This window comes from Harpegnathos saltator, unplaced genomic scaffold (genome assembly GCF_003227715.2).
Source record: "Harpegnathos saltator strain DR-91 unplaced genomic scaffold, Hsal_v8.6 scaffold103, whole genome shotgun sequence".
Taxonomy (NCBI): domain Eukaryota; kingdom Metazoa; phylum Arthropoda; class Insecta; order Hymenoptera; family Formicidae; genus Harpegnathos; species Harpegnathos saltator.
Window position 1 is genome coordinate 575,921 of NW_020229877.1, and position 13,964 is coordinate 589,884.

At 49.3% G+C, this 13,964-nt stretch overlaps 1 protein-coding gene across 8 annotated transcripts in view; it reads left to right on the forward strand.

The window, feature by feature from the left end:
• The window catches only part of LOC105188067 (uncharacterized), a 245,184-nt gene that overhangs the window by 176,236 nt on the left and 54,984 nt on the right, over positions 1-13,964 (forward strand). For all 8 annotated transcript variants that reach the window (XM_011149315.3, XM_011149317.3, XM_025298990.1 and 5 more), the window contains one exon: positions 2,316-2,426. In XM_011149315.3, coding sequence (XP_011147617.1) covers positions 2,316-2,426 — 111 coding nt within the window. The remainder of the gene's footprint in view (positions 1-2,315; positions 2,427-13,964) is intronic.

Below are 13,964 nucleotides of genomic sequence, written 5' to 3' on the forward strand. Positions count from 1 at the left end.
AGTTTCTATAATAGCAATAAAAGAAACCTCGATTAGAAATGCAAATTATTATACCTCTAATTAATTCCACACGTTTTCAATCAACGTTTATATTTATTTTCCATAAGAGCTCTAGACTACACATACATAATGGATCTCTACTGAACATTCATGATAGATTTTACATAGATATCTATCATGTGTCCATTAATATGGACGTTCATTAAATATTCATTTAATATCTATCACGGAGATAAACATCTCTCTGAAGCTAGCTGGTTCGATTTTAATTTCATCCTGCGAGCTTCAGAAGTCGCTGGGGAAGAGTACGCGCATGTATGTAGAGATAAAATGGGAAATTTATTTATCATACTCTAACTATTAACGCTAACATCTCAGTGTTAACAGCGTACGGATTACTGTCGGAGGGGTTGGAGGAGGAGGGTGCAGACCCTCACTTCCGCAAATATTCGCACGCGAACGCATATACACGTAATTTGACACTCCTGCCGCTGTGGTATCCCGCGCTTTATGGAACTGTTACATCCTGGAGGAGGAACGTAACTTGACGCTTGCTTTCACAAGCTCCGACGTACTCGCAAGTCTGCGGTGCAGATCAAGGATCGGGATGACCCCTTTATTTAGCGCAGACGTACGTCGGTGGTCCTTTATTTAGGTCAAGGAACTGAATCCTTTTACCTGGGATAGGACCGTGACCAGGTATTGATACCTAAGCGGAAGTTCACAATGAAGTATGTCCGTTGGAATTCGTGAGGTTTCATAATATGTACACATATATATATAAACAATCGTGATCTGAACGGCGGTTCTCGGTTATCCTGAAGAATATTTCGATACAGGAAGATCCGGTGACGGGGAAGCACGAGGTGAAGGGGAAAATCGCAGTGATGATGCTTCTGAAGAGGAAGAGTGAATCGGTATGAGGCCGCGGAATAAGGCCGCGTGGAAACCACGTGTACCGCCTCGTAGAGATGAGGTCAAAGGAAAAGCTATCGGGGAAGGGCTCCAAGGTAGAGGAGAGCCTATAGGAGATTGGTCGTCTATGGGAGTCAGAGATGTCGGAGAGTAAGAGATAGGAGGAGGAGGAGTTTCTGGAGGAGATTCAGGGAGGAATAAGAGAGGAGAACAAAAAATCTTAAAGCGTCTGGTTTGTTATGACGGAGAACATAATCCAGACGGTCTTGGTTTATAAATTCTATAGAACCTCAAAATCCTCACGGTGCGCAAAATTGCGTGGTAGTTATGTCCGTGACTGTGATCGAAAAGATTGGATTTCACGATTAAGGAGGAATGCCAAGGGGGATAGAAAGAAGAAAGAAAAAGAAAAGGAGGAGAAAAGAGAAAAAAAATAAAAGAAAGGGGTTAATCAGGCAAAACAAAATATAAATAACTTAGTGCTGCTTCTATGATATGCGTCGAAGATGAAGAGAATAATTGTTACGGGTCTGTGGAAGTGGATGCCCAAGTTCTGCGCCAAGAATCGGAAGCTGGTTTCAGCTGGATTGCTCACAATCCAGTCCAAAAATACACGAGATCGTTGCACAGAATAATTAAAGAGTGGAGGAACACTAATCTGTCTAAGCCACTAGTAGGCTAGATTGTTAGAAAGATCCTGAAAGGGTACTGAAGAGGAGCTTCCGTCCTGGCTGCTGATCTGGCGAAAAGTGGCATAGCCTTTTCGTTTTCAAATTCAAAACGTCACCTCGGTCGAGAGGGTGGGGTTTTGGAAGTTGCATCAGGGCTCTAAGGTTTATATCCAAATATGGTCATAGGATTTTATTGCAAAGATTTTTAGAAGTGGAGTTTCAAGGGTGCGTTGCAGTATCTCTAAGATAAATATTGTAAAGGATGGGGTATCTGTGGCAGTAAAAGACTTCAAAGTTTCGCTAGGTCTAGTCAGAGTTTGCGTGTAATAAATTTTATGAAGAGACGCGGGAAAAAGGCATGAGTTTTTGAGGATCAAAGACTAGTCGCATTATATGACAATACGAGAGTGTCTGGTTGGTTCGTCTTCAAAGAAAATTGTTGCTCCAAACAGGAAGTTATTTAAGGTTATTTGGAAAGGAAAACGTCTGGCTAAAATAACTCAGCGGATCTTCTGACAGAAATAAAAACAGAGAGAGAAACAAAAAAAAGAGAAATCTGTGTGTGTGTGTGTGTGATGTCACTGTGCGCGAAGGGTCGCGGAACATATTCGTCAAATATGAACATTTCAACGTATAATATAAAATTTAATTATCCTTATTTAATAAAAGAATTTAGAGTACGCAGAGTCCGCAGGACGTAACAGAACCATTTGTTGCCCATGCTTGCAGGAGAGCCTCGAAGAGCGCGTGCAGGAGTTGGAGCAAGCGTTGCTGGCGGAGCGTCTCGCAGCTCAACGAGATCGCGCGACGATCACGAAGCTGCAACGGCAGATTAACAAGGTAAGAGGTGCGCAATATAGACGCCCTAAAACGTTTTCCTTACGTCTCCTAGACCAGCCTCTTTCACGCCCATAAGAGCGGGAAATCGCGACAAGCGAAGACTCACCACGGGCCTTCTTCTCTTAAACCGCGTTGGCGAAAAGCATCCAATGTTCCTCGCGTACCCAGAATTTCGCGTTTTTCCCGTCTTCCTCGTATCCTCTCTCTCTCTCTCTCTCTCTCTCTCTCTTTCACTATGCTTTTCTCCGTCGTTTTTCGGTGGCGGAGAAGAAGCTAAAGCCGGTGAAATACGCTCTACTATCGGAGAGCGAATTGAGTCGCGCCGGCTACCAACTCGATCGAGCGTCGACCGACCGCGGTGGTACTTCCAGCCGGTCGGCGAAGCACCTGAAAACTATGGTCTCCGTCTCGCACGTAGTCGTCGATCCGTTAACTCGTTTCTCTTCGGAACGAGAGAGACCACTATGATGGGCCAAGTGCCGCCGGTCGGTCCGGACCAGACTTACACGCGCGGCTGCTGGCTCTTGCGGTAGCATTCGGCGCCATTCGCCGTATCAGATAACGGCGACCCTCGTAAAGCAGGCCCCGTGGACTGCAGAGACTCTGATATAGACGGGAGGGAAAGAGAAGGAAAGCGAGAGGCAGCAGAGAGAGAAAGAGAGAGAGAGAGAGTGAGAGAGAGAGAGAGAGAGAGAGAGAGAGAGAGAGAGAGAGAGGAGAGAGAGAGAGAGAGAGAGAGAGAGAGAGAGAGAGAGAGAGAGAGAGAGAGACGATGGACGAAGCGAGAACGCGTCTCTTGTAACAGCGAATCTCTCCTCTCGCGCGCGCTTTATTCGCGTTATGTCACCTCAACGGGATTCTGCCAATACCGTCGCCGGTGATCGCCGCATCAACTAATTAATCCCACCATCGAGAGACGAAAATAATGAATTTTCGGGTCACGAATATGATGATGATTGTTGGCGGCGTCGATCGCTCCGCAAAGTTACTCAGTAGTCTTCTAGTCGCGATAAGCGTGAAGGTCTCCGCAATCGATGCGGACCCCTTCGATCCTGCTCAAATAATCCCCGTCGCCCTTTCGGCCTCGCGAATCGACGCTACCATGTTGTCCTGTGTGACAACACGTGCGTACTTTTCCGCGATGATCTTTCGCGTGCGGTGCGCGCGATATGAATTTCATGCGATACCACATGAAATTGAATAATAAATACATGCAACGTCGGGTGTGCTCGATGAGACGCGGGCGGCGCGGGAGGGGGGGCGTTGCAATTTCGGCGGACGCGGTTTTTAATTATATAATGTGTCCCGCGCGCGCGCGCTTGTCGCGCGGAGGGCGCTCGTTACAAATTGCATTTAAATTACGACACCGGTCAATTCATCAAGGGTGAGGGCTGGTTGGAATCGCCGACGACCGATATCAATATTGATATCGATATCGCGCTCGCCATCGGGGCCATCTCCCCCGCCGATCGAATAATTGGCGACTGATCGGCGGACTGTTCGGCGAGAGGAGAGACTGTTCACCGCGCACGCCGACGCGGCGTGCGTGAAACGCGTCGTCGGCCACGATTACGCGACTCCGCGCGACGGACACGGCCACGGTGATGGCGACGGCAATGGTGGGAGTCGTGGGAACCGCGTAAGATGCCGGAGGGCAGATAAAATTAATTACACATCGCGTGAAGAAGGACGTTATCCCGACTCTCTATTTCTCTCTCTCTCTCTCTCTCTCTCCCTCGTTTTTTCTTCTCCACTTCTCGGAACACGAGAGCTAATTATTCACCGAGTAAATTGTGTATGTGTACATACATACATATACATATATATATATATATATATATATATAATGTACGTACATATATAAAAGTAATCCGGAGCGCAGAACACCGCGCCGGCATTTTCACAAATCCACTTAATACTTTTCCAGTCACGAACGTAGTCGCGCGGACGCGAGCGGTGTGTGCAAAGTCGCGATAAATTTCCGCCGCCGTCGCTGGATTAGATCTACCTAATTTCTCCGCCGAAATTAAGCGCGGCGATCCGGGAATTAGGGAAATTAGCCTGCTGATCTGGCAAGATCGAATGCAGCCCCGGAGATGCAAACGCGGGTAGACCTCTGCCGGCCGGTCTCGAGCCGAGTCTTCGTCTCCTTTATCGGCCATCCTCGTCTTTGTTGACTTCATTAATCCCGCCGTTTTTCCCGCTCGTGCAATTTAGATCGAGCTCCGGATAGCTGTCGATCTCATTAATTCCGCGGATCGTAACGGCGCGGCGCCGGTTAGCGACTCGATATTTGCCGCAGAGAGAGAGAGAGAGAGAGAGAGAGAGAGAGAGAGGAAGAGAGAGATAATTATTTCACGTCGTTATTAGTGAGAGTTCTCGCTCATTACCGCGAGTGAATTACAATGTATACATGGATATCTTCGGCGAGCATGCGGCCGGAGCAGACTTTCTCGCACCTGTCACGGTTCGATCACGCATCTTTGGGCGCTCAGACGAGCTCCAAATCACGCTAAGAAGATTTTTAAAGGATAAATTTACATCTCCGCCGCGTCTCTCTCTCTCTCTCTCTCTCTCTCTCTCTCTGCGAAGAAAGGTAAGGATAAATCCAAGGAACACACAGACGCACTCAGCGGCGCGTCACACACTTGGACAGTCGGCGACGAGGTAACAATGCGATTTATTAAAAGACGCTTTACTCGATATTCGTCTGTCGGCTTATTGGATCACCTGCCATTTCGCCGCGAACGAGATATTGTATTTACAAAAGTCCCGGGAGGAAAATCTAATACGGCCGGAAAATGTGTCCGCGGGAGAGGAGGAGAGCGTAGATAGAAGAGAGCGAAAGCGAGAGCGTGGACGAGGCACGGGGGCTGGCTGGCGTCGCGGGGGAGAAAGGGACGGGGTACAGGGGGATAAGAAGTTCGGGGTTCGACGGTGACGGCGCAGTCGGGGACCCCCTCGAGTAAATTACATTCTCGGCAAGCCGTATCGGATTATCCTCACGCCGACGCGAGGATTCGTCTAGACCGTAGGAACTTCGCCATATCGCTGTTCTCGCGCGAGGATACGAAAGTTTAAAATCTCCCTGTGGCCTGTACCCCCCCCCCCGCCCGCCCGCTCTGCCCCGCCTGCTCTCTTCGTCTTCCCTCAGACTTCCGCGAACGGAAGAGTGCTCCGGACGACGACGGCGGGCGCGGCGGCGCGTCTCCGCGTCTCCGCGCGGATATCGTGAGTGAGTTATTCCGTGTCGTCGCAATCTCGCCCCATTCTTGGCGAGCCGATAGAATTTCAGCACGTGTCGCTCGACACGCTGCCGGACGGACAGCCGCGCGCGAGCGGCCGAGAGGACTTCCGGACGCCGGAGACGCTGTATCGATCGCGAACGAGCGAGTGGTCGCGGCTGTGATGAGTAAAATCCCACGTCGTCGTCATGCTCGCCCGTGCTGGCCCCCGTGAGAGTCAGCATTTCCGCGCGCAGCTCCGCTTTTCCCGTCTCTCTCGCTCAAGCTCAAGCCCGGAAACCGCGGGTAGCCGCGAGCGAGCCGCGCGACTCGTTGACATTCTGTCCGACGCGCGCGTTCGATCTCTCGAGGTCTCGCGGAGTCGCGAAAACGTAGCCGCGATCGCCATTGCGAGTTATTAAAAACCATGCTCCCCCGCCGTTTTCGGCGGAGGGTGCGGAGGCCGGAGGGGGGGGGGTTTGCTCATTTGCGTCGGCCGACGTCGGCGAAAACGTCGTCACGATGGTCTAAAGGGCCCGGCTAAAGGGCGATAATTCGCACGTTCAACGCGACAAAAAGCGGGAATTAGTCCTCCCATGGGAGGCCACCCTCGTTAAGACCGCACTTATTGCGACGTAATAAGCGTCCTTCTACCCCGTTAACCGGACGGGAATTACTTCTGCCGCGGACATTTTTCATTATTCGCCGTAAGACGTAAAGCTGCGACCCGCGCGCTTTCCGACAGCGACGCGTTCCGTCTCGTCAGCGATCGCACAAAGAGCACTGTCGCGAGGAAGCAGCGGTGGGGCGCAGAGGGATGGATTAATGGAGCGTGAAAGCGAATTTGAATGAGACGATGATGACGACGTTCTCGGCGAGCGCGAAGCGACGCGACGCGACGCGCGAGCGGAAAACGTAACGATTTGACGCCGCAAAAGCGCGCGACGAGCGTTTACGCGCCGAAAGGAGCTTCCGTTATCCGTAATAATCGTCCCGCGGGAATCTCGTCCGCTCGTTATCGTCCTCGAGATGACTCTCCCGGCTCTCGCTGCTTCGCACTCGTCGTCGTTCGCGCATTAACGCGCCGTAAGCGCCACGGCGATGCGTCTTTCACGCTTCGACGAGATTGCGCCGAGTGTACAGGGTGTTCCCGTTCGACTGTCACGACTCAAGTATTATATTGTTCCAGTTCGAGAAGTTTGCAGTTTGGGATTTTTGCAGAGTTCCAAAGAAAAAAAAAATGTAAAATATAAAATGTAAAACGTAAATGTAAAATGCTTTTTTTTTTACAGTTGTAGGCGTAACTTTATTTGGTGGTTTTTAACCGGTTCTTTTTTTTCTTCAATCGGACGGGAAATTATAAAAAACAACCGAGGAATAAAATCGCGTCTAATTATGAAGGACTACCGTAAAAATCCCTACAAACTTATCCAACTTAGTCATTCTAATATTCTCGCAGACGTAAAAGAAATAGTTAAGGAGGCAGAATCGCACGCTTCGTCATCACCGCCACGTTTTCTCTCACGAACCGTGCGCGACTCTCACTTTAACCATCTCTCCGTATCTATAAGAAACAACAGAATCGCCTGAGAGGTGTAACAGTTCAGCGGGATGCACCTTGTGTGCATCGCGACGCGTCGCGAAATCGGCCGTCTCGAGTGAAAGCCGGCGGATCAACCGATTTATTTACAAGCTCTCCTTCGAAGATATCCGGAGACATTTTCTCCGGCAACTCGGGAGCGCGGTTCTCGTCCTCGACGAAGGACCCGAGAGCGACGACTCCACTCGTTAGCGAGACGATGTAATCGAGGGGCCGCGAGGAGGAGGCCCGCCGCCGCGATGCGTACGATCGCGTCTGATCATCTGCGCCGCGATAAATAAACGAAAACGTCCGCGTGGTAAACCAGCGGCTGTAATCAGTATTACTTAGCGGCGCCATTAGGCGAATTAATGACGCGCTCGCGCAGTCGCTATCATAACGGAAGACTAAGGAGTTCGCGCTTATCTTACATGGCCGTTTACTTCGCCGGGAGCGCGCGAGCGCGCCTAATCGCCGGTTTCCTCTCCGCCGATCGCATACAACACACGACGATCGAGCAAGGCTGCCGGCCGCCGTACATGCGGAGGTTGCAAATCGCGGCCGATTAACGAGCGGACGTTGCTCTCAATGTAATGGATATTATCGCGTTAACGTCACACCGAGAGACGAGAGATATGAGCTCCGTTTGGCGACGACGATCAAAATGCAGATCGCGCTCTCCTCGGGCCCTCTCGTCAAGCACACTCAGTTCGGCTTTCGCCACGGCAAGGAAAGGGGCAAAGAGAAAACAGGAGAGGAAAAGGAGAAGAAGAGTAAAGAAAAAGAGAGAGAGAGAGAGAGAGAGAGAGAGAGAAAAAATCAATTAAAATTCAATAATTAATAAGTTCTCGTAAGAAGTCGGACTCGGCCAGCATCGGCCGGCCCGTGAGAGAAATTTTACATACTGAATTCTTCGAAATTCGCCGTGTTCCTCTGACGCGCAGGATACGAGAAGGAAATGGACACGATTCTTAGATATGTATCTTGCGAAGTCCTCTCGCCGTACCTTTTGGTACGTTCTTAATTACACGATGTCCTGCGCGGATAAAGAATCAAGACACTTAAGGGGACTGGAGAGTCAGATTGCTGAAAAATCGTGTTTGTTTTTGATAATATTTTGTAACGAACTGAATAAATGTGCAAGAATGAAAATTTTAGGTATATTTATACAACATGTGAAGAGTAGAAAATTTTGTTTATTAACAAATACTCATATAAATATATGATATATATATATAGCTGAGATATACTCTCCTTTTTTTTTTTTAAGTTGTTGTTTTTGCAGTAATATCTCGGCTCTCGATGGTCCGATCAGGGCGAATTTTGGCTAGAAATCTTGAGGAGGCTTATCATTATCCGGTGAACCACTACAAAAAAAAATCGAACAGAAGCGAACAAAATGGCAGCTATTATTAGGAAAAAATCCAAATTTTTCAGTTCCTTTACAATAAAAAAATTAATATCTCGAAATGAAATTTCGAAATATTTTGACGTAATAGTCCATGGTTCATCTGAGAGCCAGATGAACAAATATTATTGCTTTAAAATTTCAAATCGACACGAGGCACAGTTTCGGAGAAATCACTGCGAAAAGCTGAACAATAAAATTTCGAGAAAAACGCGTTTAAAATTTAGGTGGACGTATATTTATATGAGTATTTGTTAATAAACAAAATTGTTCTACTCTTCATATGTTGTATAAATATATCTAAAATTTTCATTCTTGCACATTTATTCAGTTTGTCACAAAATATTATCGAAAACAAGCACAATTTTTCAGTAAGCTGATCCTCCAGTCCCCTTGACTCTCATTCAGCTCTGGCGATTGAAAGCAAGAACGCACGAGCGCGCGAGCAGCGCTGTTTCGTCCGCCGTACATTCTCCCGGCGGAGACCCCGCGAAATCACTTCCGTCTCCGGCGAGCGCGTCTACTCGGCGTAGGCGTCGTGGCGGCGGACTTTCTCGGGCGACCCGGCGGCGCTGCGGAGTGCCGGCCGCGAGTAGTTGATGCGCGGGACAAGTGTCGCAAAAAGCTGCGGGCATCCGCGGATTCGCAGCAACGAGAAGAAACGATTCTGTCGCGACGACGGCGGAGCAAGGAGCAGAAAGGAAGAAAGGAGGCAGGAGCGCGATGCGCCTCACGTAGGAAATGCGATCCCTAGACACCGCGGTATGCAAAACAGCGCAATAAGCAGGCAATAACCGAGGAGCTTTTATTCCGGCATGACAGCGCCGCTGCGCTCTCCACCTTTCTCTCTCTCTCTCTCTCTCTCTCCCGTCCCTCTTTTCAGTCTACCCTCTCGGAGCGGCGGCCGGCGACGACTGCGGAGGATGCCTCCGAGTTATTCGGTATACGAATGCATTCCGAGTTTCCTCCCCCTGAAATTACACCGCGTCATCTTGTCCGATTATATTCCATCTTACGGGACGGGAAAGAAGAAGGAGACCCGCGGCGAAACGTATTACGCGATCGTCGTAATTGTCGCTAATTAATGACGGCAATAACGGCCGCGCGGCGGGAGGAACGCTCGACTCGCGAACGCGCCCCGACTTTCGCGATTGTGTTCCTCCAGGCGAGCATGTCGAGCGGAATCGCGAAGTCGTAAATGGCGACTCGAGGCGCTCCGAACAGCTCGTCGTTAATCTTCGTCGTCCTCTTTCGGAGAGGCATCTCTTTCTGTAAATTATATTCCGGTATTTTAGGCTCTCGCGCGGCAGAGGAACGCTCGACTTGCTTTCCGGATTGTGCTAGGCCGTCCATCGTAGATTCGTTCGCGACTCGCTTCGTTTCAACACTTCAGTCCACTCGAGACTGTCTCTGTGAAACTGTTTGGGAAGCAATTTCAGGTCGGTAGTCTTCCCTGAAGAAGTGAGCCGGAGCGTTCGCGAAACGCCGGCAACGCATCGCCGCGGCACCAACCCGGAGGTCGAATCGCGAGCGAGTTACGTCCCGTGAGAAATTGGAGAGAGTTCTCCGCTCGGAAAAGCCGGAACAAGCGAGATCTCGTGCCGAGTCGATATTAAAAAAAAAAGAGAGAGAGAGAGAGAGAGAGAGAAAATGCAAATGACGCGTTGCTCGAATCAGAGCTGCGGAAAAGTCGGAGCCCGTCACACGCGCACGCACACACTTTTCGTCTCTTACATCATGAATTATTCATAATCCCGCCGAATACATTACGCAAATCCGATCGCGTTAACTGTTATACTTCCCGAGGAATCCGCCGCGAGTCGGGATTTATTCGCGCCTGGCTGGTCTTCGCTCAGATACCCTTAAATATCGATATGCTCGGCGAAGCGTCGGGCGAGGCGGCCCTCCCCCTCTGCCCCTCCCGCTCCCCCTCTGCGCCATGCAATCGGAAACGGCTCCTAAACTTTCCTGCCGTTTGCGGCAGTGCGTTCCATTAACCCTAAACCGGTAGCGGCCGACGCGCGGCGGAGGGTTGGGAAACGGCAGAAGCGGCAGAACACAGAACGAAGAGGGTGGAGTTTCAAGACGAACGTCGGCCGCGCGCGCTCGCCGTCCGACTTATTCGCTGCTTACTCCACTTGCTCGATATCTCGGCGCCGCGCCGACCGAACGAAACGGAATCGGGCAGAACGTCGGCACGTCCCAACTCCCCCGGGCCGTCGCATCGTCGAGAAACTCGCTGTTGGGAGGGTCTCGAGCAAGAATATTACGTTTCCGCAACGACGCCCCTGTTTGGACAGGACTTCGGCCAGCAACCGGATCCGGAACGTCCGGCTCGCGTCGTATTAGCAAACAATGCTAGCGGCGGGATTACGCGAGAGATACCGCCGCGACGCGCGGCAACGCCGGGCCGTTTCATAAAACGGACATTGACAACGATTGGAGCTCCATGGCAGTGCCGGCGGGACGAGTGGGATAAAAATCGCAGCAGCGGCGGGAGGACACACGCGGATAAACGCGGGGGTGGCGAGTGTATCGCCGCGGCGCGTGTAAACAACGATAAGCTGGTAAAACGGATCCCGACGCTTGTCTTTTTGGTCGCGGCACAGCAACGCGCGAACAGCAACGACTGCCGTACAAGCGCAAACAATTCGTGGACAAGCGCATCGACGCGGAAACGTTGCGTGAGTGAGCCGATTTTTCCGATGTGCCGAACAATTAAGAACGAGAGACGTGTATTTTTCTTCTTTCTCGCGCGCGTAGGACACGAAACTCTCTTCAAAGCCTCTTCAAAGCCTCTTCAAAGCCTCTTCAAGGTGTTTTTCGAGCAAGCTCGAAGTAAATGTTTTCGAGATCGGGGAGCTTGGTTGAAAGTGTTTCGGACAGGCGCTTGATGTTCTATTCTGTGTACTCTTTATCCACCCTTATTATTTTACACGAAACCTAAATATTTTTTAAGGATAACAGAGTTGAAAAGGCTATTTTAAAGGGACCCAGATTTATTTTTTTATAAATAAGAATTATTTCTTGTCATATTTTTTTAAATATTCTAAAACATTTTCCTATTTGTTTTTTTTACGTTGTACTATTTATTATAATATATTATATATATATATATATATATACCAAAATAAAGTAAAATTTGTAATATAAAATTTATTTATTCATATTATACGTAAATTTAAGAATGTTCTATGCATCTGACTTGTCATTGACTCATACTATTTAAAGGAACATTTTTTGTTTGAGTAGTATTAGTCAACAATAAATCAGACGGCGGAAAATTTTTTTCAAAACATCATCCTCCTATACCAAGTTCAAATTCGATTGCAATATTGCAAGTGCAAGTCGTGGCGATGCTGGATGCTTAATGATATCTCGCATCCCCGCCTCCATTTGTCCAACAGTAGTTAACAATGTGACTAATTAATGCGTAAAATAGTTGCAAATTTTTATAATAGCGGTGTCTTCAGGAAAATTTTACTTTTCATTTCTACTCTCATACGAGACAGGTATCAAAACTTTCTGGTCACAACTTAGCGTCAAAGTTTATATTCTGTGAATTTCGCGAACAAGAAACAATTTTTTACGATTTTTTGTACACGAAACTACTGTCGTGGTGCTACTCGACGGACAATACCCACGACGTAAATATCATACGCGGAAGTAGGTCGTGGTCGACGAGGAAAAGCGTTATTCGAGAAAGACGGGATCACTTTTAAAGCGACTTTACGGCCGTCCTGGAAATTCGACTCTCGATGGTCTTTTCACAGGACGGTATCCTAGCGAGATGGACTTCCCGTATTGTGCAACGAGAAGGAGAAGCGGTAGTAGAGAGGCCGAGGAGAGACTGTCGCGTAACGGAAAGAGGATAAGCCATATAACCATTTATGGGATATAGAAGCAGCTCGCTTGCGCGATTGTGTGTTTACTCCCGGTTTCTCTTTTCTTTATCGCGAAGAAAATTATTATTGCTTCTCATCTAATATATCCGAATGATTGGCCTTTTTTTATCGTCAGATCGGACCGCGCGAGTTACTTCGGAGAAACATCCGTGCGATAAAAAATGTGCAGAAATATGCTGCAGCGAAAAGTAAAAACGTAGAGAAGAATGCAACATTCCTCTCTCCCTCTTGCCTCTCCGGCCGCTTTTCCTTCGTTCTTTTCGCCCTTCGCAACAGAATACTGTTTGCGCTCCTTCTCCTCCGTAAGTTGCCTGAGGCATCGGACGCTAAAAGTCTGCTACGCTGAAAAAATATCCCCCAACTTCCTTAACTTGGCGCGAAGATCGGAGAATGGAAACCGAAGGCAACATTGTTCACGAAGAAAAAAGTATCCCCCACAAAAGTGGGGGGGCGCGCTTCGCCGAAGGCTCGCCGGCGAGTCAGGTAGACGTACGTGTTTTTCCAACTTCCGCACTTGGCGAGCATTTATTTAATCCCGCTGCGAGGAAGAAACCCACACCGTGCCGGCCATCCCTCCATAAGCCGGCAAATAAAACGATATAGATAAGGGGGATTAATAGACAAGTGTGCCAAGTTAGCGCGGTTACTTTAATCGAATTTTAAATCACGCTTCCAGACAGCGTAACGCGCTGCTTTCTAAGAATTTCCTCGAGGATTAATAGAACAGAGAGAGAGAGAGAGAGAGAGAGAGAGAGAGAGAGAGAGAGAGAGAGAGAGAGAGAGAGAGAGAGAGAGAGAGAGAGAGAGAGAGAATTTCAAGCCGCGCGAGCGCGGCTTTATTAACCTTAACCATGCGCAAAGGGCGAACCGTTCTCTTCCACGTACACTTTTATTCCCTCTCCCTCTCGCCCGTAATAAGATAACAAAATTTTCGACGATTTACTGGTACTCCATTTCCTCTCCCTTCTCGTCGTCTCTCTCCGTCTCTACCTCCCGCCGCTCCCACCCTCTCTCTCTCTCTCTCTCTCTCTCTCTCTCTCTCTCTCTCTCTCTCTCTCTCTCTCTCTCTCCCCCCGTGTACTTCTGCTAAGGGTTAATAAACGGGAAATTAATTCCCGGGGTTACGAGGTTCTTCGTTTCGGAGGGGCCGGCTGCGTCGCGGCCAGATATAAACCTAATTAATCCCCCGGCCTTACGTCTCTCGTTACGCGAATAACTACGCGGAGGCACTGCGGAGGCAAGCGCGTTATTACGACACGCCGTTGTACCGTGCGCGACGACAGCGAGTAACGTTTGCGCGACGCGAAGAGCCACGTGCTGGTCACGGCCCGTCCGCGGGGAGGACGCAACCCCCGGGCTCGTCGAGGCACCACGTATGTTCATCCGTCTCCTCCGGCGTGGGTGTCAACCCTCCCGAGAAAG